This window comes from Pelophylax lessonae (assembly GCF_965119305.1).
Source record: "Pelophylax lessonae genome assembly, chromosome: 4".
Lineage (NCBI taxonomy): Eukaryota > Metazoa > Chordata > Amphibia > Anura > Ranidae > Pelophylax > Pelophylax lessonae.
Window position 1 is genome coordinate 315,204,233 of NC_138771.1, and position 23,417 is coordinate 315,227,649.

Consider the following 23,417-nt stretch of genomic DNA (forward strand, 5'->3'; position numbering starts at 1 on the left):
CTAGGGTCTCTGCTAAAAAAATATATATAATGTTTGGGGGTTCCGAGTAGTTTTCTAGCAAAAACAACTGATTTTAGCTTGTAAACACCAAATGTCAAAAATAGGCCTAGGCAAGTGGCTAGGATGCATGATGGTGCTCCTTGGATGTTGGGCCCCTCTATATGGCTAGGCTGTGAAAAAGTTTCACACATGTGGTATTGCCATACACAGGAGGAGTGGCAGAATGTATTTTGGGGTGTTATTTTTGCTGTGTACATGCTATGTGTTAGGAATATCCTATAAATTGACAACTTTGTGTAAAACAAAGTTTTTATTTTTTCCCCACATTTTCCAAAAACTTGTGGAAAAAAATGGCATGTTCAAACGACCCATAATGCCTCATAAAATATACGTTGGAGTGTTTTCTTTCTAAAATGGGGTAATTTTGTGGACTTTTCCATTGTATTGGTGCTCTAGGGCCTTCAAAAGTGTGATAGGTAGGAAGAAAGTTTTATGTGTATTTATGCTCCTAGAACGCCTGAAGGTGCTACTTGGACGTGGAGGCTCTTTTTGTGGCCAGGCTGTGTAAAAGTCTCACACATGTGGTATCACCATACTCAGAAGGAGTAGCAGAATGTATTTTGGGGTGTCATTTTTGCTGTGTACATGCTATGTGTTAGAAATAGCTTATAAATTGACAACTTTGTGGGAAAAAAAAGAAAAAACAAATGTTTTCTTCATTTTCCCAAGAATTGTGGGAAAAAATGATAACTTCAAAAAACTCCCCATGCCTCTTACTAAATACATTGGACTGTCTACTTTACAAAAAGGGGTCATTTGGGGGGTATTTGTACTGTCCTGACATTTCAGGGCCTCAAGAAAGGAGATAGGCCGTCAGTACATCTGGTGTGATCAGTTTTCAGTAATTGGTACCATAGCTTCTAGACTCAATAACTTTCACACAGACTAAATAATATACAGTAATTTGGGTTAATTTTACCAGAGATATGTAGCAGTATACATTTTGGCCCAAATGTATGAAGAAAAATTTATTTTTTGCAAAATTTTATAATAGAAACTAAAAAAAAGGGGTTTTTTTTTCAAAATTTTTGCTCTTTTTTTGCTTATATCACGAAAAAAAAAAAAACCCAGTTGTGATCAAATACCACCAAAAGAAAGCTCTATTTGTGTGAAAAAAATGATAAAAATTTTGTTTGGTTACAGTGTAGCATGACTGAGCAATTGTCATTCAAAGTGTGAGAGTGCTGAAAGCTGAAAATTGGTCTGGGCAGGAAGGGGATCTAACTGCTCTGTATGGAAGCGGTTAAATGATCCTACTGTGGCTCCTTTACAGTAAAGATGTAGACTTCCTCCTTGGGTCACTTCCGGTATATGTCCGCAGTGATGCTCCCCATATGAGAAAGTAAAGGCAGGCAATAGTGGTAGGATTTTATTGAAAGTAAAGCACTTACATGTGGGCTGAAAATAAAGGGCGAATTGATGAATCAGATGTTCGCGGCCACTCTGCAGCGAGGAGTGACAGCGCGGCTTCTTCCACCTTTCCCTGTCACGGCGCATTCTACTCGTGCGCTGAGTACTTCTTCGGCCTTCCGTCATCGGGCACAAATATAGCAAGTTTGCAAGGCGTCCACTTGGTCGTTGGTGCATACCTTCACAAATTTTTTCAGATTGGGCTCCTTTCTACCAGGTTAAGACACCTGTGTCCTGGTTAAGGGCTCTTTTGTTTAGCCTTGGGTTTTTTTCCCCACCCCTCCTTCTTCTTTTGGCACTGCTTTTGGACGTCCCAGTAGTTTATTATTTATGTCGCGCTTTGTCCGTTGCCGAGCGAAAGCAAAAATGGGATTTTTGTACTTGCCATAAAATCAATTTCTCTGAGTTCATTGACACACAGCACCCACCCCTCTATGGAGTTCTGATACTTCTAATACTGCTTGCTACTAAACTGATTACCTAGAGGGGGGGGGGGGGTTATATATCAGCTGAGAACGGCCCATGGGCATAGCCGGGTGTTTTTTGTTCTGCTTCGTCCTAGTCCTGCAGGAGGCAATATAACCCAGTGGTTATGATTTATGGAGCGCTGTGTCCGTATATGAAATCCCATTTCTCTATTGTAAATAACAGGTCTTTGCATACACTTGGCATTAGGTTTTTTTTTTTTTCTTTTTTTGGGAACCAGTTAAACTCGTTTGACAGATTTTTTTTAAAAATTAAATCTTGCCAACGCAAGACAAAATAAACTGCTGGAGGCACTTAGAGCAACCCCGTGCTGATAGTGTTGCAGGGCTTTTGCTGTGGCAATTGAAAGGCCTTTAAGACTGATAAACAAACAACCCAAATTTCACTGACTTGCATAGTGGTATATAATGGACAATGTTAATGTTTGTGGTGCTTGTATGTAATTTAAAACCCTGTCGGCCAACAGTGGAAATTTTTTTTTTTTTTTTTTTTAATTAGGGCGAGATGTTGGCTGCCAACACTAGGTGATTTCTTTCTTTTGTGTGTGTATGTATATGTAGAATATATATTTTACACACCCTATATTGACAAAGTAAGCTCATCCATGTCTTTATGGACCTTGCTTTGTGTACTGGTCCAAATCATTTGGTGGAAGGGGGATTAGTTCCAGTGAAGGGAACTCTTAAGGCGTCAGCACATCAAGACATTTTGGACAATTTTATGCTCCCAACCAGGGCTTGACAAATTTGCCTGATATCTAGGACCCGGCTAAAAAAGTTAGGCGCAAGTTTATTTTTTTATAACTAACAACCAAGCTTTATTTAAAAAAAAAAAAGATACTAAATTTACACATAAATACGACTAGAACCCCGCTGCTCTCCTCTGTAGGGCAATCGGATGCAAACAGACCGTCTGTCTGTTTCCATCCGATGCCATCTGATCCGATCCACGGGATGGACAGAAAATAGAACCACCATCCGTCTGTTTTTGGCGGACAGGATCAGATGGCGGCAGATTACCGCTCCATAGAGGAGACTGAAGGGTCCGATCAGGTCTGCCTGAGAAACTGACAGGCGGACCTGATCAGGCAGTATATACACATACATACATACATACATATATATAATACACACACACAATATAGTGTCAAAAGTATTGGAAAGCCTGCCTTTAGACACACACAAACGTTAATGGCATCCCAGTCTTGGTCCGTAGGTTTCAATATTGAGTTGGCCCACCCTTTGCAGCCATAACAGCTTCAACTCTTCTGGGAAGGCTGTCCACAAGGTTTAGGAGTGTGTCCATGGGAATGTTTGACCATTCCTCCAGAAGCACATTTGTGAGGTCATCCACTGATGTTGAACAAGGCCTGGCTCGCAGGCTCTGCACTAAGGTGTTCTATCGGGCTGAGGTCAGGACTCTGTGCAGGCCAGTCAAGTTCCTCCACCCAAAACCCGCTCATCCATGTCTTTATGGACCTTGCTTTGTGCACTGGTGTGCAGTCATGTTGGAACAGGAAGATGCCACCCCAAACTGATGATGGGCCCAAAGATTTACTACCAAGTGACAAGGCTCCAGGCCCTGATGGTCTGCCGGTAGAGTGGTATAGGCACTATGCGGTATCTTTAATACCGAAGTTGCAGGGGTTGCTTATGGATTGCATTCAGGGGGGGTTTTAACCCATTCTATGTACAAAGCACATATTGTGCTAGTAACCAAGAAGGATAAGGATCCCACACTCTGCACCTCTTATAGACCCATCTCATTACTCAATGCTGATGCTAAAATTCTTGCTAAGTCCCTAGCTATTAGACTGATGAAGGTTGTTCAACAGTTGGTTTCTTCTGATCAGACAGGCTTTATGCCAAAAAAAACAATGGATATAAATCTCAGAAGAATATTTACACATACCCAGCTGGGACCAGATATCTCCAGTGCTGGTGTATTGGTTTTTTAGATATCGAAAATGCATTCGACTCTATAGACTGGAGGTATATTGGAGCGGTATTAGAGGAATTTGGGTTCGGGCCTAAATTTAGGAAATGGATTGATATTTTATATAAGCGTCCTACAGCAGCGATAAAATTAAATGGGATGCTTTCAGAACAGTTCCCTGTAGAGAGGGGAACACGGCAGGGCTGTCCGATATCCCCGGGTCTCTTTTCTTTAATGATAGAACCGCTGGCGATGGCTTTGAGGAACTCGACGGAGATACAGGGGATTCAAATAGGAAATCTGTCAGAGAAAATTGCATTTTACGCAGAACCAAAAGCGGGTTTGGTTCATTATAATTTGTGAGCCAAACCAGGAGGCATTACCATTTATGCACTAAGGCAATTTTAGTTATTCAAGCACTTGGTCTTTTGATACGAACACAGAAGATATCACCCATTTTTTTATGGACTTTTGTGCACCTATTTCTAATTCACACTAGTATATGCATATGTGTGACTTATATTTGCAGGAGCACCTATTGTGACATCAGTCATTTATTATAACTATTGTTTTATCCACCGATATAGTTTTTATCACTTGGAATTTTTTATCACATTAATTTAGAGCACTTGCACTTTGATTGTGATACATTGTTATATGTATTTACAGTATTCATTTACAGATATTTACATTTTGGTTAATTGACACATTTTGTGTATATTGAATTTATTTATTCTTTGGCGCTACATAATTTATATATATTTTCGGTTAAGGGACTTGCAAGGGGCGGTACACGACTTGCTGTCGCAGGGAGTGATTGTGCCAGTTCCTGCTCAGGAACGTTTTTAGGGTTAACATTCAATCCTATTAATCGTGCCCAGAAAAGAAGGCGTCCCATCCTGGATCTCAAGGCCCTTAACAGCTTTGTGCGGGTACAGAGGTTTTGGAGGGAGCACGGTAGTAGCGTCTCTGCATCAGGGAGATTTCTTAGCCGCCATAGATATCAAGGATGCATATCTACACATCCCTATCTACGCTGGACACCAGCAGTTTCTTTGCTTTGCGGTAGCAGAGGAGCATTATCAATTTGTGTATACGATTGCAATGTGCTGCGAAAAACCATAAAAAATACTAATGGTTAAGTGTGAATGCTAGTGTATTCGAAATGTATGCAATAAATATTCCAATTGTGAGGTAGATTGTGCGTAGAGTAAATATTTAGATGATTATATGTAAAATCTTCTTATACAATAGTTTTATTACAGTAAATCATAATTCATAAATATATAATCCAATATTCGTGCAAAAAACAATCCATAAATAGTGTAGCAATAGTGCTAATACATAATGACAATACCACATGCAATATAATTAAACTAAAAGTCTTTTTTGGTAAGGTATAGTGCTGGATTAGTGGTGTCCGTATTTGATAGTGCAAAGTAGTGCTTCTAAAGTGCTAGGAATGGTGCCAATCATCAGTGCTGGAGATTTCCTGATGATGGAAAACTACTGTGCCACCTCAATTCCTGTGATTTCCCCCTTCAGGTGGGTAACACCTTCAGGTGTGTGACCTTGCAATTAAGCTCGGTCAATAACAGCTTTAAGTAATCTGGGGTAGCTGGATTCCTTCTTCTTGAATGGTCCCGATAGCCATGTCACTCGCAAGTGACTCACGTAAAAGGGAAGAAAGCTTTCCACAGTGCAAGTATTTTATTGTAAAATTACCTTTATTAAAAAATCTAAAATTGCACTTGCAATTGTTGGGCGCTTATCTCCAACTAGCTGCTCGTGATGAGACTGTTTGACGCTGACTGCCGCTCTCTCTCTGGCTTGTGGCCCCTCCCCTACGCGTGTCGACGCAGGGCACTGCGTATCCTCATGGGGGATCCTGCATTCCCGGGCTCATATCATTGATCTGCCTGTCAATGGTGCGCTGTAAGCACCCAACAATTGTGACCAGTGCTAGCAGCATTACCACTGCCTATATCGATAGTTAGCTTGCAGAACAACATATTATAGGTTAATTATCAATTTGTGGCGTTACCCTTTAGTCTCGCCTCCACTCCAAGAGTGTTTACCAAGGTACTAGCATCGGTGTTCGCACTGCTGTGCGGCGGGGGATTGCAGTACTGGGGTACCTGGACGATCTCCTGTTGAGAGCAGACTCTCATTCAGCCCTGTTGGAGTTTGGTTGGAACAACAATTTCAAGAAATCGGCACTGACTCCGGTTCTGAGACTGGATTATCTGGGTTTGAATTTGGATTCAGCCTTGGTGATGGTTTTTCTTCCCCTGGACAAGCTGCAAAAGTTGCAGGGGGCGATTGAGTTGTTGGACAACAATCTGTCCTCTCTACGAGTTTGCATGCGAGCCATGGGTCTGATGGTATCGACCTTCGAGGTGGTTCGGTTTGCTCAGTTCCATGCAAGGCCTTTGCAAAGGGAGATTCTTGTAAAATGGAACAAGGATCCAAAGTCCTTGGATTCTGTCATTCAGTTGAGCCACAACATAAAATCTGCTCTGTTGTGGTCGAGTCAGTCTCCAGCACTGTGCCAGGGCAAGTCTATCCTTCTGTTGTTTTGGGCAGTGGTAACCACGGTCGCTAGCCTGTCGTTCTGGGGCGGGGTGCTTGGGAACCTCTGTGCCTAGGGTACCTGGGCGATGGAAGAGTCAGAATCTCCGATTAAATGTTTTGGAGCTCAGAGCAATAAAGCTTTGAGTCATTGGACCACTCGTCTGCAAGGTTGTCCGATTCAGATTCATTCAGATTCAGACAACGCCACAGCTGTGGTTTGCATCAATCACCAAGGGGGCACCAAAAGTGTCTTGGCGGCCAAGAAGGTGGCCGAGATTCTGTCCGGAAAGCTTTTTGTTCCAGCCCTCTGTGCTGTACACATTCCAAGTGTGGAAAACTGACAGCAGGATTACCTGAGTCATCAGGTGTTGGATCAAGGGGAGTGGTCCCTACACCCGGAGGTGTTCCACCTCCTGTGTGTTCGGTGGGGGGACTCCAGAGGTCGATTTGTTTTCCTCTCGCCTCAACAAGAAGGTGCAGCGATTAGTAGCCAGGTCTTAAGATCCTCTGGCTGACGCCACAGATGCACTGGTCTTTGGCGTCGGTATTGGCTGATTTATGCATTTTCCCCATTGAAATTCCTGCCGAGGCTTCTTCGCAGGATAGAGGTGGAAAACATTCCGGTCGTTCTGGTGGCTCCAGACTGGCCTCACCGGACTTAGTACGCAAACCTGATAACGCTGGTCGCCGATACCCCTTGGAGACTTCCTCTCAGGGAAGATCTGCTGTCTCAAGGTCCAATCTTCCATCCTGCTTTACAGTCGCTGGCTTTAATAGCATGGCTGTTGAAAGTCAGGTGTCGAAAGATAGGGTTCTTTCTGACTCTGATTCCTACACTCTTTAAGGCTAAGAAGTCCACTTCCAGGAAGATCTACCATTGTACGTGGAAATCTTACATTTCATGGTGTGAATCGCTGAAGGTGCACCCTCTCGTTTTTGATCGCTAGGGTTTTGGCCTTTTTTGAAGAAAGGGGTTGAACAGCGGTTGGCTTTGGGTACTATCAAAGGCCAAGTTTTGACTTTGGCTATATATTTTCAACACCCGTTAGCCACGCATGTGTTAATCTGGTCTTTTATCCAGGGAGTGTGCCATATGGTTCTTCCGAGGCTATCCCCGTTACCTCCATGGAATCTAAATCTGGTGTTATCTGTTCTTCAAAAGCCTCCTTTTGAAAAAATGCGAGAGATTTTGCTGCTTTGTCTCAGAAGGGTGCCTTTTTGGTGGCGAACACTTCTGCCTGCAGGGTATCTGAATTGGCAGCGTTCTTTTGTCGCTCACCTTAGCTGGTGGTACAGGGATCAGGTGATACTTTGACCTAATCAGTCCTTCCTAAGGTGGTTTCTGATTTTCATCTGAATGAAGACATTGTGTTGCCTTCACTTTGCTCTAAACCTCAGCATCCAACGGAGTATGCCTTGCATTCTTTGGATGTTGGTCGGGCGATCAGGGTTTATTTAGAGACCACTGAGACCTTTAGAAAATCAGATGCTCTTTTTGTCCTTGCTGATGACCTCGTAAGGGATTGGCTGCGTCTGCTACGACTATTTCCAGATGGATCAGGCAGACGTTGGTACAGGCCTATTCACTGAGGGGTCAGGTTCCTCCTTTCCCAGTGAGGGCTCATTCTACGAGAGCGCTGAGTGCCTCTTGGGCTTTTCGCCATCAGGCTTCGGTGCTACAGTTTGCAAGTACGGCAACTTGGTCTTCTGTGCATACATTCACAAAATTCTACAAGGTAGATTTGTTGGCATCCGTGGATGCTTCTTTTGGCCGCAAGGTTTTGCAGGCTGCAGTTTAAAAGAGAACTCTGTTTAGTTTCTCTTTTGAGGGCTCCTTTTTTTTTTTTTTTTTTTTTTTTTTTTTTAAGCCATTGGGGACTTACGTTTTGTTTCTGTGTTGCTTCCCTCCCCTCATGATAATACTGCTTTGGGACATCCCTATGAGTCATGAAGAGGAGCTGCGTCTGTCGAACGATAGAGAAAACTGGATTTTTGTAAGAACTTACCGTAAAATCCTTTTTTCTGAAGTTCGACAGACTCAGCACCCGCCCCTCTGCTTCTGAGTGAATGGGGTTTTTTGTCTTCAAAACACTGCTTGCAACTAAACAGTTTGATAGCGGAGTCTGAGGGGTTATGCCTGCAGAGAAAGCCCACATGGGCGTGGTTACGTTTTTTCCTGCCTAGTGCCTATTCTTAGGAGGAGCATAACTTTGAATTATGAAGATAAGGAGCTGCGTCTGTTGAACTTCAGAGAAAAAGATTTTACGGTAAGTTCTTACAAAAATCCAGTTTTTCCCCATTGTGTGTATGTGTAAGAAAAGCTTAGGTTCTCTTTCCTTTACCTATACAGTGGAATGGAATTTATGTACACAATTGCTCTCCATAGTCATATATGCGAAAAAATGGATTTGCTGTGTCAGTATAAGCTAAAGCTGCACTCCAGTCTTTGTGTGCTGACAGTTCTGGCCTCTTGTAGGGTTCAGTCAAATTCTTTTTTTTTTTTTTGCAGGTTTGGGTAAGGCTTAAAGCATAATGTAGAGGGGTGTTTAATCTTGTTGACTATGCAATCCATATAAAATAACCGCACACGTGTGGACCCCAAAGTACACCAACAATGTTTAATTCTTATAGCTGCAAACACTTAGAGGGTATCCTTCCCAGTGAATACAGTAAAGTAGTGTTGGGCTGAAAAAAAAGAGAACAATAAATGTATAAATCCTATTAATCACTTATAATTCGTAATAAGTGAAATAAAGTCCATAAACAGTCCACTAAAAAAGATCCAGTTAAATCATGATAAAGTGTTCTTCAGTGAATTCCACTCCAGAAGTGTCACCAACACTCGCAATCACCCAGTGTAGTAGGAGTGTCTGCTTACCAAATTACCATGACCCTCTTTATTACAAAAGTTGCATAAGGCATGTGTAATCACTCAAAATCGCCATTACACTTCCCAGACCACTCTCTCAGCTCCTAGGGTATCACTAGAAAACTGCACTTACAAACATATAAAACAAATGCGCATAGATAGTAAAATCAATGGATCAACCATTCCAAGAGCGTGATGTTTGCTCGAGGCTCCACCCGATGCGTTTTTTCATCAAGACGTCTTCTGGGGCTAGGGTTGTTTTTACTATGCAATCCATAGGTTGGTGTGAGACCCCCCAACTACAACAGGTACCATTGTTTTTGTTAAAAACTGAGCAAATCTGCACTAGAGAGGGTCCAATAGTTACATCCAGCTCGGGGTCCTTCAAATATGTTCCTACAACCAAGATTACTTGCTGCCTCCTCAGGTCAGCACATGGGTAGATAATGCTAGGATCCTTGATGTCCGACGTTTCTCATTTCTTTTTCAGTTAGACTGTTTTGACCTGAGATATCTGTGTAAAATATTCCATAAATTTCTCACCCCCCCCCCCCTTTGTTTTTAAATTATATATTGTATTATAAATCTATGTATGTATGTATGTATGTATGTATGTATGTATGAATTAAAACCTTGGTAAACAAACCATGTCTTGATTTTACAAGTAGCTTCATGTCACAACTGAGTATAAAAGAGAAGCGGCGCCTCTAAGTTTAGCAATGTGGTTACATTTAATGAAGGTACAACATTTTAACTTGCATGGTTGATGATTAAAAGAGGCACATTTATGTATGCAGGCATCAGGGGTAAAGCTGTCCACGTAGACCATCCTCCGCACCGCCATTAGTGTCATCCCTTTCACACTGCGCTTTAAGCCTCCCTTGCAGATCGCTCTACTGCAGGGTAGTCTTCCCAGTCATGACTGCAGACTGGCGGCAGTGAGAGTCAGCGGTGAGGAGGATGGTCCATGTGGACAGCTTTACTCCAGATGCCTGTATTCTTAGATGTGCCTCTTTTAATCATCAACCATGCAAGTTGCCAAATGTTAAACCTTCATTAAATATAACCATATTGCTACACCTAGAGGCCCTCTCTTCTCTTTTTTATACTCTTTTTCGCTCCTGCTGGATTTTGTTTCTAATCCCCTTGTGGAGGCTGCCATTTGTGGATGGACATTTTATGGTTACACAACATATCACATTGCTATATTCTTTTTATATGGACTATAAACTGGAGGACTTGTGAATAAATGGTTGTGTCCTTAGGTTTCCTGTTGCTGGCTCTGTATTTAGGCTAGTCCTGGTCATTGCCCTAGTTTCACAAACACTGAGTGGATTACGCTTTTGCGCTGTGACCTAGAGGGTGAGCAGGTTCCCCCTGCCTTGCTGAGTGGCAGACCAGTTGGTCCAGGCTGCAGTGTCTCTTTGGACGGGGCTCCCCTGATTCTAAGCTGTTTCGACAGTAGGTTTTAGGCGTGTATTGGTTTTAGGCGTGTATTGTGGCTTAAGTGTTGATCTGCGGACCAGACCTCTAGAGAAACTCTGACTGCCTCCCCCCTTCAAGGCAATTGCTTGTTTGGGACTACCCTGGATTACATCATTAAGAGTCTCACAGGGGGGAAGAGCATCTTTCTTTCACAGTCTGGGTAGGAAAGAGAACCTTGTCGCAGACGTGGCCTACAAGAGGTTTTTAAGTCCTCCTCGGGAGGTTCCAAGCGACCCAGGTCTAACTGGACGAGTGCAGGATTTTTTCAAGATCTACAGACAAGGTTCCTTCAGCTTGAAGGTGTGCCTCCACCCAGGCCTGGAGTGGTGGGGCATTTTTCTCTGGTAAATAAACCAATGGTTCAATGAAGGGATACTGTCTGGTTACAAGTTTGTTTTGTTCTTGCCCTTGGGAAATGTTCTCCTTTCCAATTTGTGTTCCGGACCGTTTGCAAGCTCTCTTTGGTGCGGTGCGTGAGCTGTTACTTTTATCAGGTTTTTTTTATTTCAAGCCTGTTCCTGGTCCCAAAGATGGAGGGCTAGGTTCGTCCAATTCGGGACCTTGGGGCTCTGATCTGTTTGTGCGAGTACAGAAGTTCAGAATGAAGTCCATTCGTACAGCGGTGGCACACCTTCATAAGGGACTTCTGCCCCTGTCGACATCAAGGATGCTTCCCTGCACATTCCAATGTGTCCCCGACTCTAGCGTAATGTTACTTTTTGGGTCGCGCCTGTGCTCCTCGGGTCTTCACAAAGTGTTAGCCCCGGTCCCGGCATTGCTACTTCAGCAGGAGTTTGCGGTAATGGGCTCCCTGGACAAACTCTTACGAGCGGAGTCCTCTGCGGCCCTGATAAACAACGCAGGGATCACTATACTGACCCTAAAGGGTTCAGTTGGCCTCTGAATTACTGGAGGTCTGCTCTGATTCCATCCAAAGAATTGGATTTTTTTGGGTCTGACTCTGGATTCAGCTATAGCCAGAGTGTTCCTTCCTCTGAACAATCTCCAGAAGTTGTATGCTGCGATTCGTCTACTGCTGTCCAGCAGGTTGTCCTCCCTCCGGACTGGCATGCGGGTGCTGGGCCTGATGGTATCTACCTTTTTTTTAGAGGTGGTTAAGTTTGCACAGTTCCATACATTGTCCCTTCCAAGGGAGTTTTTGGTAAAATGGGGCGAGTGTCTGCGGTCCTTGGATATTCAGATCCCGCTGCGCCGGGCAACCAGTCCCTGGTTGGGGATTCGTTACTCAGATCTTCCACAGGACAAATCCTTTCTCCCCTTGTCTTGGACAACGGTCACTACAGATGCCAGTCTGTCTGGGTGGGAAGGTGTCCTGGGACTGAGCTCTGCTCAGGGTTGTTGGACGCTGGAAGAGTTCAGATTACTGATCAATGTCTTGGAAGTTCAGGTGATCAGGATGTGCCTGGATCACTGGACAGATCGGCTCCGGGAGCTAAGTCCAGTCGGGCAAAGCCATGGCCGTGGCCTATGTCAATTACCAGGGCGGACCAAAGGGTGTATTGGCAGCACTGGCAGTAGCCGACATCCTTTTGGTGGGCAGAACACTTCGTTCTGGCCCTCTCCACCGTATATATGCCAGGGTGAAAAAGCTGGCAGGCGGACTATCTTAGTCGGCAGGCGTTGGACCAAAGGGAGTGGTCCCTTTTTTACCTGGACGTGTTTCATCAGATTTGTGTTCGGTGGATCTATTGGTGTCCTGGCTCAACAGAAAGGTACTGAGGTTTGTGGCAAGGTCACAGGATCATCTGGCGGATGCCACAGAGGCTCTGGTGGCCCCGTGGGGAGAGTATCGTCTGATCTACACTCTTCCTCCTCTCACCATGGCTTTTACGCAGGATCAAGGCTGAAGGGATTCAGGTCATTCTAGTGGCCCCAGACTTGCCTTGCTGGTCTTGGTCCACCGACCTGGTGTGATAGGTCGCCAATGTCCTTTGGACACTGCCTTTTGGAGAGGATCTGCTGTCCCAAAGGCCTATCTCTCATCCTGCTTTGCAGTCGCTGATTTTGATGGCCTGCCTGTTGAAAGCCAAGTGCTGAGGGATAGACGCTATGTAGGCTACCTCTAGGAAGATCTACCATCGTGCATGGGAAACATACATTTTTTGGTGTGAGTCACTTGGTGTTCATCCTCCATTTTTTCCTCAGTGGCTTGGCTCTTGACCTTCCTTCCAACTAAAGTTTGAGTAGAAATTGGCCTAGAGTACTGTCAAGGGCCAGGTGTTGACCTTGGCGATATTCTTTCTACGGCCCCTGGCCAGGCACTGCCTGGTGTATACCTTTCTTCAAGGGGTTCGACATGACTCCCATCAGTGCGGTCTCCTCTACCGCCTTGGGATCTGAACTTGGTGCTTTCAGTCCTCCAGAAGCCTCCCTTTGCAAATATTCGGGAGAGTTCCCCGGTTTACGCTGTCCCAGAAGTTGGCCTTTTTTGGTGGCTATCAACTCTGCTCACAGGGGGTCTCATTTAGCGGCAGAATTTTGTCGCATCCCTTACTTGGTGGCCCACAAAGATAAGGCTGTTCTTGCCCCTTGCCTTCATTCTTTCCTAAAGTAATCTCTGATTTCCATTTGACTGAAGACATTATGTTGCATTCCCTGTGTCCCAGGCCTAAACATCCGAAGGAAATTGCGTTGCATGTCCTGGATGAAGTTCGGGCGATTCGGGTGTACCTGGCAGCTAGGGAGTCTTTTTGGAAGTCAGACTCACTATTTGTGTTCACGGATGGGCCAAGAACAGGACGGTCTGCTTCTTCCACGACCATTTCAAGATGGATCAGACACAGTGACTCAGGCCTATTTGATCAAGGGTCGTTCTCTGAAACGACGCACTTTACTAGGGTGCTTAGTGCTTCCTGGGTTTTTCGGCGTCGGTGACGCAGGTTTGCAAGGCAGCCACTTGGTCATCGGTGCACACTTTCACAAAATTCTAAAAAGTGGATGTGTTGGCATCTGCGGATGCTTCCTGCTGTTTTAGAGGGTTCATTCCCTCTTTGGGGGGAGTAATGTTCAGGTGGGCTCCATTTGAGCTGTGTCTGTCAATGTCAACATCAGAGAAATGGATTTTACTGTAAGTCAAAAATCCCATTATTACCAAAGACCAATAAAAATGAAATAACATTTTTAATGCAGAAATGTTGGCTTACTGAAAAGTGGGCAACATTTGTAGTCTAGTATAGTATGCACTCAATGCTTGGTCGGAGCTCCTTTTGCATGAATTACGGCATCAGCCTGTGGAACTGCTGAGGTGTTATGGTTGCTTTGATAGCAGCTTTTAGCATGTCTGCATTGTTGGGTCTGGTGTCTCTCATCTTCCTTTTGACAATACCCCACAAATTTCTCTATGGGATTTAGGTCAGGGGAGTTTGCTGGCTAATCAAGCACTGTGATAGCATGATCATTAAACCAGCTATTGGTACTTTTGGCAGTGTGGGTAGGTGCCAAGTCCTGCTGGAAAACGAAATCTGAATCTCCATAAAGCTGGTCAGCAGAGGGAAGCATGAAGTACTCTGGAATGAGGTAGAGGGCTGCGCTGACTTTGGACTTGATAAAACCCAGTGGACCAACACAGCAGATGACATGGCTCCATTACGAACTGTAATCACTGGACGGATCGTCTGCAGTCTGAAATAAATTAACTTTTTGATGATATTCTAAGTTTGAGATGCACCTGTATATGTGGCCCCATACCTTGATGTCTCCTATTGGTGCTACATTACAATACTGAATCCTTGTACAAGTTGCTTGTAGCCTAACACATGCTACATTCTTATCTGATGAAGCTCCTGTGATTTAAATAGTTGTGCCCACGGACATAAGTGGACAATCTTCAAGCTAATATGAGCTTAAGTACATATGCTAATGGCTGAAGCTTTTTAGAGGAAAAAAAAAAACCTTTTATACCTATTTTTAAAAATGTAGATTCAAGGGGTGCTTGCCATAAACTTTGCCTGATGGTGGCTGGCATGACTGTGGCTAGCGTATGTCTGCACAAATGAGTTCCTGGCCAGCATTTTTTTTTTTTTTTTATGAATTTGTTTTCCCCGAAACTCCATAGCTGCAGCAGTTCAAGTCTTCATGTTGGATGAATATATGCAATCCATGGGCAGCTCCCTTTTTTTTTTTTTTAAACCTGTATTACTGATTGCATCAGGTTACACTGTGTTAAAATAATACTGAACACACACTTTTTAATTTTATATTGTGCCTTCTATTTCTGTATATGGATGATAGCGCTGTAATTATTTGAATTAAAAAAAATAAAATCAAAGTATCTTTTTCTTAATCGATATACAGCTGTCGCATAACCCAGCTCTTTCCCAGCCTGTCAGCAGGGAAACATGAGGAAGAGGAGATTCTAGTCCTCTGCTGCTGGTCACATGTTTAAAAAAAAATAAAAATAAAACATCCTTTGTAATACAGAGTAAAAATGTGAAACTGTTTTAAATTGTCATGCAAATATATATTTGAAATCATATCTTTATTATTTTTTGGCAATAACATAGTGTGGGTGGATATATGCCAGTAACAGGCTGTGTCACCAGCCTCCCCTGTGTCTTATTCTAAGAGGGAGATGAAGCCTCCACCAATCAAGATGTCATATCCCACCACCTTTGTGTTTATCTGGTTAGTGGGCTATCATTTACCACTGTGTATATGCCCACGTGTATGACTCTATAGTTACGTGGGCTGCTCGGATGTGATAGGGCGGAAATGCTCAGCATAGAAACACACTGAAAACAGCATGTGCAGAGCTTCCAATACTGCTCTGCAAAATCCCTAGCTGAATTGGGGACACGAACAGAAGGTGGAGATGGAGAACAGCCGAAGCAACCAGGTTTTCTTCGGCTGAATACAGAAAACAGATTTCATAGTGACTGAGTTTGAACAGCATGTAATACAGCATTTATTTATAGTTTTTTATGATTTTGGTTTAGTTACACTTTAACCATAACTAAACCCAAGAACAAAAATAAGCATTTAAAGCTTATCAGTGCTTATATGTGGTGGCTGCACTAGTTTTCCTTTTTCAGGATAATGCATTTTCAGCAGGTATAGAAAGTACCTGCTGATCTTGCCAGAAATGGAGTGTTCTTGTCACTTCTGTGAGATGGCCTGGAAGCATAAAACAATGTTATCTTATAGATGTAAACTACTAATCCTATCCAGGATGGGTGGCTACTTTTGGTAGATCCAATGGTGGAAAAAGCATAGCCCCTAAGGAACAGAAAATCTGTTCTTTTCATAATTAAACTTGGTAGGAATAAACGTAATAATAAATCAGTATAAACTCCCAACATCACTAAGGGGGGTATACATAAATGCCAGGAGCCTAGCAAATAAAATGGAGGAATTGGAACTGTTATTATTTGAGGAGGACCTAAACCTGGTAGGAATAACAGAAACTTGGTTTGACCTGTCGCACGACTGGCTGGCAAATATTGAAGGGTATTCTGTGTAGTATAGGAAGGACAGGGAAGGCAAAAGAGGGGGAGGGGTATGTCTCTATATCAAAAATAACGTAAGGTTGGTAGAGAGGAGTGACATTATGGAAGGGATGAGGGCGGGGGTGGAATCCGTGTGGGTAGAACTCCAGAAGGAAGGGGGAAAGTAATAGTGAGGGTATGTTATAGGCTGCCCAACCAAAGCGAGGAGGTAGAGCTGGAATTTCTTTCAAAGTTGGGAATAGCGGCTAAGCAGGGACAAGTCATCGTAATGGAGGACTTCAATTATCCCGACATTGGCTGGGAAGAGGGGACAGCTCACTCAATAAAGGCCCGTCATTTCATGAATGTCTTACCGGACAACTACATGTCACAGATGGTGGTAGATTCTCCTACTAGAAAGAATGCATTGCTAGATCTATTAATTACGAACAATTCAGGCCTAATCTCAGATGTCGAAGTACATGATTACTTGGGCTCTAGTGATCACAGGATGATTACATTTATAAATCATAGAACAATAATACAAGAGGGGAATATAAGGACTCAACTTCAGAAAGGCAAACTTTCCTAAAATGTGCTCCATAATAGAGAACATAGACTGGGACCTAACCCTAGGAACATTGAACACCGAGGAAAAATGGGAATGCTTTAGGAACATATTAAACAAAAGTATCGCACAGTTCATTACAATGGGGAATACATTTAGAAGAGCCAAGGTCAAATCAGGATGGCTAAACCATAATGTAAAAATGCTTATTAGAGCAAAAAAAGTGGCCTTCAAGAAATACAAATCAAAGGGGATATTATCTGCTTTTCACCAATACAAGGAATCTAACAAGAAATGTAAAAACGGAATCAGGACGGCTAAAATTACTTTGAGAGACCTATAGCAGAGAGAGGAGTTTAAAAAAAAAAAAAAAAACGAAATTCTTTAAATACATTAATAGCAAAAAAGCGAGGTCAGAACATGTTTCACACATAATTAACAATGATGGGAGGATGGTTACAAAGGACACAGAGAAGGCAACTGTGCTAAATACTTTATTCTCCTCGGTTTTTACACACGAAAAGGAGGGGGGTATACAGACCAGGACTGTCTGGTTAGCACAACATTGCAAGACTTGCCGCAGTGGCTATTAGAGGGCTAAATCAAGGAAAGACTTGATATCATTAATACTAATTGCCCGGACCGGTTGGCTTGCACCCGAGGGTACTCAAGGAACTCGGTAGTAATCTTCACAGACAGTGTATTGACAGGAATTGTACCAGGTGACTGGAGAAAAGCTAATGTGATACCAATATTTTAAAAAAGGGAGGGGGGATATTCTGGGAAACTATAGACCAGTCAGCCTGACATCAGTTGTATGTAAATTATTGGAAGGGTTGATAAGGAACTATATCGAAGAATTTGCTAAGAACAACAGTATCATCAGCAGTAATCGGCATGGGTTCGCAAAAGGACGTTCTTGCCAAACCAATCTGTTAACATTTTACGAGGAGGTGAGCTGTGAGCTAGATAGGGGGAGACCTGTGGATGTGGTGTATCTGGATTTTGCTAAGGCATTTGACACTGTTTCCCCACAAACGCTTAATCTACAAACCTAAGGTCTGCAGGCATCAACCTCCCAAGGTTTTTTCTTTGATAGAAAACTGGTTACATGGGCGTGTCCAAAGGGGGTGGTGATAAATAACGCGTACTCAGACTGGTCTGCAGTGGTAAGTGAGGTCCCCCAGGGCTCAGTTCTAGGACCAATTTTGTTCAATTTATTCATCAATAACATAGAGGATGGAATCAGTAGCTCAATCTCCGTTTTTGCGGATGACACAAAGATATGCAGGGCAATACTTCTCATCAAGAGATAGAAATTTTACAGAATAACCTGAACAAAATAACAGAGTGGGCAACTACATGGCAAATTAGATTTAATGTAGAGAAGTGTAAGATATTGCACTTGAGGGTGAAAATAACAAATGCAAATTATGCTCTAGGGGGGGAACCTCTAGGGGAATCGAGAATGGAGAAGGATTTGGGGGTTCCAGTGGAAGATGGACTAAGTAATAGCATGCAATGTCAAGCTGCAGCTGTCAAAGCCAGCAGAATATTAGCATGCATAAGGAAGGGGATATATTCCAGAGACAAAGCTATAATTCTACCGCTTTATAAAACTCTCTGGTCCGGCCACACCGGGAGTATTCTGTCCAGTTCTGGTCGCCAATCCTCAGAAAGGATGTGCTGGAACTAAATAGAGTACAAAGAAGGGCAACTAAACTAATAAGGGGTTTGGAAGACCTTAATTATGAGGAGCGATTACAAGCACTTAGTTCTCCTTGGAGAGGAGACACCTGAGAGGGGACATGATAGCGATTTACAAATGCCTCAATGGCGATCCCAGCATAGGTAAAAAAAACGATTTAGTCTCAAGGAGTGCAAGAGGATACGTGGCCACACAATGAGATTAGAGGAAAGGCGGTTTAACCTTAAGCTGCGTAAGGGGTTCTTCACGGTAAGGGCGGTGAGAATGTGGAACTCTTCCACAATTGGTGGTAGCTGCGGGAGTATGGCTACATTTAAAAGACTCTTGGACGTGCATCTCACAGATCACAACATTCATGGTTATGGGAAATGATCAGGCCACACACACACACACGTACAGGTTGAACTGGATTGACTGATGTCTTTATTCAACCTCAACTACTATGTAAAGGGACAAAACATTCCACCAAAAGCACCACTTAACTAAAAAAAAAAAAATTATTTTAATAGCATCCTTGTTTGCCTTGTCATCTTTAGTCCACAAAATTTGTTTGCTTGTGTTGTGCAGTTTTATCACCCACATTAGTTACATACATGTGATCATGTTGCTTTCATCGATAGGAAATAACTGGGGTAAGAAATATCGTAAGAGATCCAGAAAGAGAGTCAGAAATGTTGCAGATGAGCACGGAACATCTGGTGCCCCAAAGAAAAGGAACTGCAGACAGCCTTTAGCTTCTTCACAGGTAAGCAATTAACTTTTTTCCTTGGTAGTGTAATTGTACAGAGAAGAAAAACAGCTGGTTTGATTTTAAAACGCTTTTGAAACTGTTCTTTTGCTAAATGTACGTTTACATTTTATCTTGCCATGGTGCCAATAGCCAAGCCAGGAACTGATGATAAAATAAAGGAGCTGTCATTGCTTGTCCTACCCTACTTCTGAAAATGCTAGTTGGCTGGCTGATGGAACTTACCTGCTGGCTTCAATCAAGTCCATGATCCACAACAAGTATGAAAATCAGGCATGAAAAAGAGAATCAATCACAATCTAGACTTCTTCCAGGTCAAACTAGTATGAAGGCCTAAGGCTCAACATGGGAGCCAGGCAGTTAACAATTTTCAGGAGAGGCTAGCCATAATGACATTCATGATTCTCTATCATTTCCTTTATGCAGGTATCAGGATTGCCATCCTGATTTTTCAACCTAGTTAATGACCCAAAGCAAGCATGCATGGTGGGCATTCAGACTCCTAGTTACAGATGTAGTCTCTTGGTTGTTTTTCCAGTAATTGTCATTTAAGCACCAGGTAAGAAAACCAGTGGGCATCAATAAAATGCCTTTTTGATGGGTGAAGTGTCCACTTTTTTTTTCTACCAGTCAGCATTGAGGAATGCTCCAGATCGCAAATGACTGTTAGTGTTTACTTTGCAGGACCTATCAGAACCCGGGCGCATGGGGAGCAGTCCCTCCAGCTCACAGTCCACTAACTCCAGTGGATGCACAGTATTGCCTGCAGTGCATCCACTGAACAGCCTGACAGTCTGGAATGTTGTCCTCTATTTGAGTCCCTGCTGTCCGCTGAGTCTTTAGTTCAGTCAGGCATTGCCCCCTTCTTGGTCATATCCCAGGACAATTTCGCTACAGTAATAGCACTTTCACACTGAGGCGCTTCTAAACTGCTCATAAAACTCTGATCGCTTTTGCGGCACTTTTCAGGCATTTACGGTATGCTTTTTAATGGACGTGACTCAAAAACTTCTCCAAAAAACATTTTGAGGCGCTTTTCAGGTGCTTCCCATTCATTTTTAATATAGATGCACTTTTGAGGAACTTTTTTTTAGCTCTCCAAAGATGCTGCATTTATTTCACCACACTGCTAGTGCACCGCCCCAGTGAAAGCATTCATTGATTTTAATGGGAAGCAATTTTTGTGAGCTTTACAGGCGCTTTGTTGAACGCCAAAGTGCTTGAAAAACTCCTCGGTGTGAAAGGACTCTAATGCATGATTTTATTGGCAAAATTATTGCTTTGATTGTAGACTCTTGACTGTGAAAGCCAAAAGAGCACTTCACTGCTTCCTCTGCAAAATCTATCTCTGATCTGCCCATAGCCTGTGATCCTCCTGCCACAGAGGTCCTTAATGGATGTTACCCCTGGGGAGTTGTGGGCCATTACTCCCCGGCTTAAAGGGTAAGTTCACCTTTACAGAAAAACTTTAAAGATAACCAAACGCGTGACCCTCCTCACTCACCATCCCCCTGTCCCCTCTGTACTTACCACTGGCAATCCTTAGCTGTCAGGGCTCCCGCAGCTGCTCCCATCGTTCGGGAAATTGAAGTTCCAGCTGTTTCCTCTCTCTTCCATCCTGCACTGCCAGGACGGACAAGATGGACTCTGATTGGTCAGCGCCATCACATGGCTAGATATTCTGAACTGAATTCACCAGTCTGTCATAGCCTCCTCTTATCAGGGAGATGTTGTGACCTCTTTGGCTATACCTGCATGTCCTATGTTTCCAGAACAGCAGTGACTCCTGTGCTTTGCTGCATTTCCTCTCCCGTTCAAGTTTGATCCTGCTATTCGACCTATCTTCTGGACATCGGTTGTTTATCAAGGTGCTGGCCCCAGTACTAGCCTGTGTCTAAGCTTATCTTATCCTTGGACAAACCGATTTATCTGGCATCAAATAACTGGTTCCTGATTTCTGGAAGATCCACAGGAAGGATGCTAACCTCTTAGGCTGTAACAGAAATGTAGAGCACTCCACTAATTACCAACAGCCCATATAATACTAGCAACATATATTTTTCCCCTTGGGGACTTTTAAGATAATATACAAATGGCCTCTCTACCATTTCTTTGGGAGTTGACACAATGTATGCTATAAATAGCCTTCAAAAGTCTCCAGGGGGGAAAAATATATATTTTGTTGCTAGCCTCTTTGAGCTGAGTTGTCCTGGGGACCCTCAGTGCAGGGGTCCTGGATATCGACGGAATCTCCTGTTTGAATCAACCTTCTGTGTTCAGGCAGTTTGGTTGTCCATGCAGTGCTGGACCTCTGGTTGGAAGCTTATCCGATTTGGATTCAGTCAAACAGGAAGGCCGTGACATACATGTGCTACTCCAACCTGATAAGACTCTTGGTGCACGCTATGCGTGCTCTTCCAGAATGCTTGAATCTTTTGTCCCAAAGACTGCTTTATCTTGCGTCACGGTCACTGGCTTTAACAGCATGGCTGTTGAAGCCTAGGTCCTGAGGGACAGGCATCTCTAAACAGCCTTATCTTGTAAACTTAAAGAATCCTTTTCTGGCCATTCACAAGGTGTTGTTGCAGCCCAGAACTTCCTTCCTACCTAACCTAGTCTTTGCCTGCCGCCAGGTGGTTGTTCTTCCTTCCCCTGTTAAGGGAGATTTCCTTTCCTTACCAGAATGTAGTTTATGCTGTGAGCCTACCTTGCAACTACTGCTTTCTTAAAAATAGACACTCTGCCATTGGTCCTCATAAGGGTGAACCAACTTCTCATTCAACCATATTTTGGTGGCTCAGGAAGACCATTATTTAAGCTTATGGCCTCAAGAATAGGGTGCTTGTTGAGACACTCTCCACTAGATCTGTAGGTGCCTTTTTAACTCTTCAGAATTGGGTTACGGCTTCCTAGACTTGCAAAGCTTCCACCTGGTCTTCCGTTTTACACATTCTCTAAGTTTTACTAGCTGGATGTTCAGGTCTCATCGAATTCCAACTTTGGGTGTAATATTCTTCAGGAGCCTCCTTGAGCTGTTTGTGCTTTTTCACTGTCCCCAGTTCGGTTTATTTATTTATTTATTTTTTTGTGTACCTGTTAGCGTATGCTGTTGGTAAGACAGAGGCTCAGGTATAAATATATATCAGGTATTTAAAAAATATCTAGTTTGCGTAGCATTTTAATCTTGTATGAGTCCCGGTTCACACTTCTGCGATGCAGGAACGCTGCGAATATGCAGCATGTTCCCGCATCGTATCCGCACCTCTGGCAGTTCACACTGCCATATGCGATACGCAGGGGGTGTCAATTAAAAGTTAACGACACCCCTAGTTGAGATCGCATATTGCAGTGCGATCTGCAAGTTCGCACAGAATCGGATCGCACTAGTCGAACCACCATGCGATCAGATTCTACTGCGGATAAAAAAAGGGTCATGTGCGTGTTTAGTGCGATTGCGGTGCGAATTCAGCCATACAAACTGTATGGCTGAAATTTGCACCGCACAGAGATCGCATGTAATTTAGGAGCAGTGCACTCCGAATTACATGCGATCTCTGTGATCGCACTAATGTGAACTGGCACTAAAGGAACAAACCGTTTTAGCTATTTTAATTCAGACCCTTCTTCCTGCTTGTATTTGAGGCAGTGTTTGTGTTGCACATTCGCTTACTAATTCTGTTTTTCAAATGTGTTTTTATGGCAGCATGCACCCACCAAAGAGAAAGCCAAGCTGGGTCACAGTAATAAAATCGGGAGTGAGCCTGCTGATAATACCACTAAACATTCAAATGAGGTTGCAGAAGATGGAAAGTTTTCAGGAATGGCTACCCAGGTCACCATAAAAACTGAACCTATTGAAGAATCTAGTGGCAGCACTACTCCAGCAAAACCAGGTGAAGATTATTCATGAATATTCTGATGATGGTTAAGGGCTCACGCTCATTCAGGTGCAAATGCAGTTACAGCATGCATGAGCAGTTTATTTATGCACCTTGAGCAGTGGGGGACGATGTACAGTCAGCTTATGATATGCTGGCCATACACAATACGAAAAATCATTCAAACTTGTTTTCAAATAGCAAAATCTCGTCCATGAGAGCAAATTAATTTGCCACAATCTAATGACTGAA

At 43.3% G+C, this 23,417-nt stretch overlaps 1 protein-coding gene across 1 annotated transcript in view; it reads left to right on the forward strand.

Moving 5' to 3' along the window:
• NSD1 (nuclear receptor binding SET domain protein 1) overlaps window positions 1-23,417 on the forward strand; it is a 147,887-nt gene that overhangs the window by 54,214 nt on the left and 70,256 nt on the right. Inside the window, exons 6-7 of the mRNA XM_082256085.1 lie at window positions 19,160-19,284; window positions 22,991-23,180. Of these exons, the coding sequence (XP_082112211.1) occupies window positions 19,160-19,284; window positions 22,991-23,180 (315 nt within the window). The remainder of the gene's footprint in view (window positions 1-19,159; window positions 19,285-22,990; window positions 23,181-23,417) is intronic.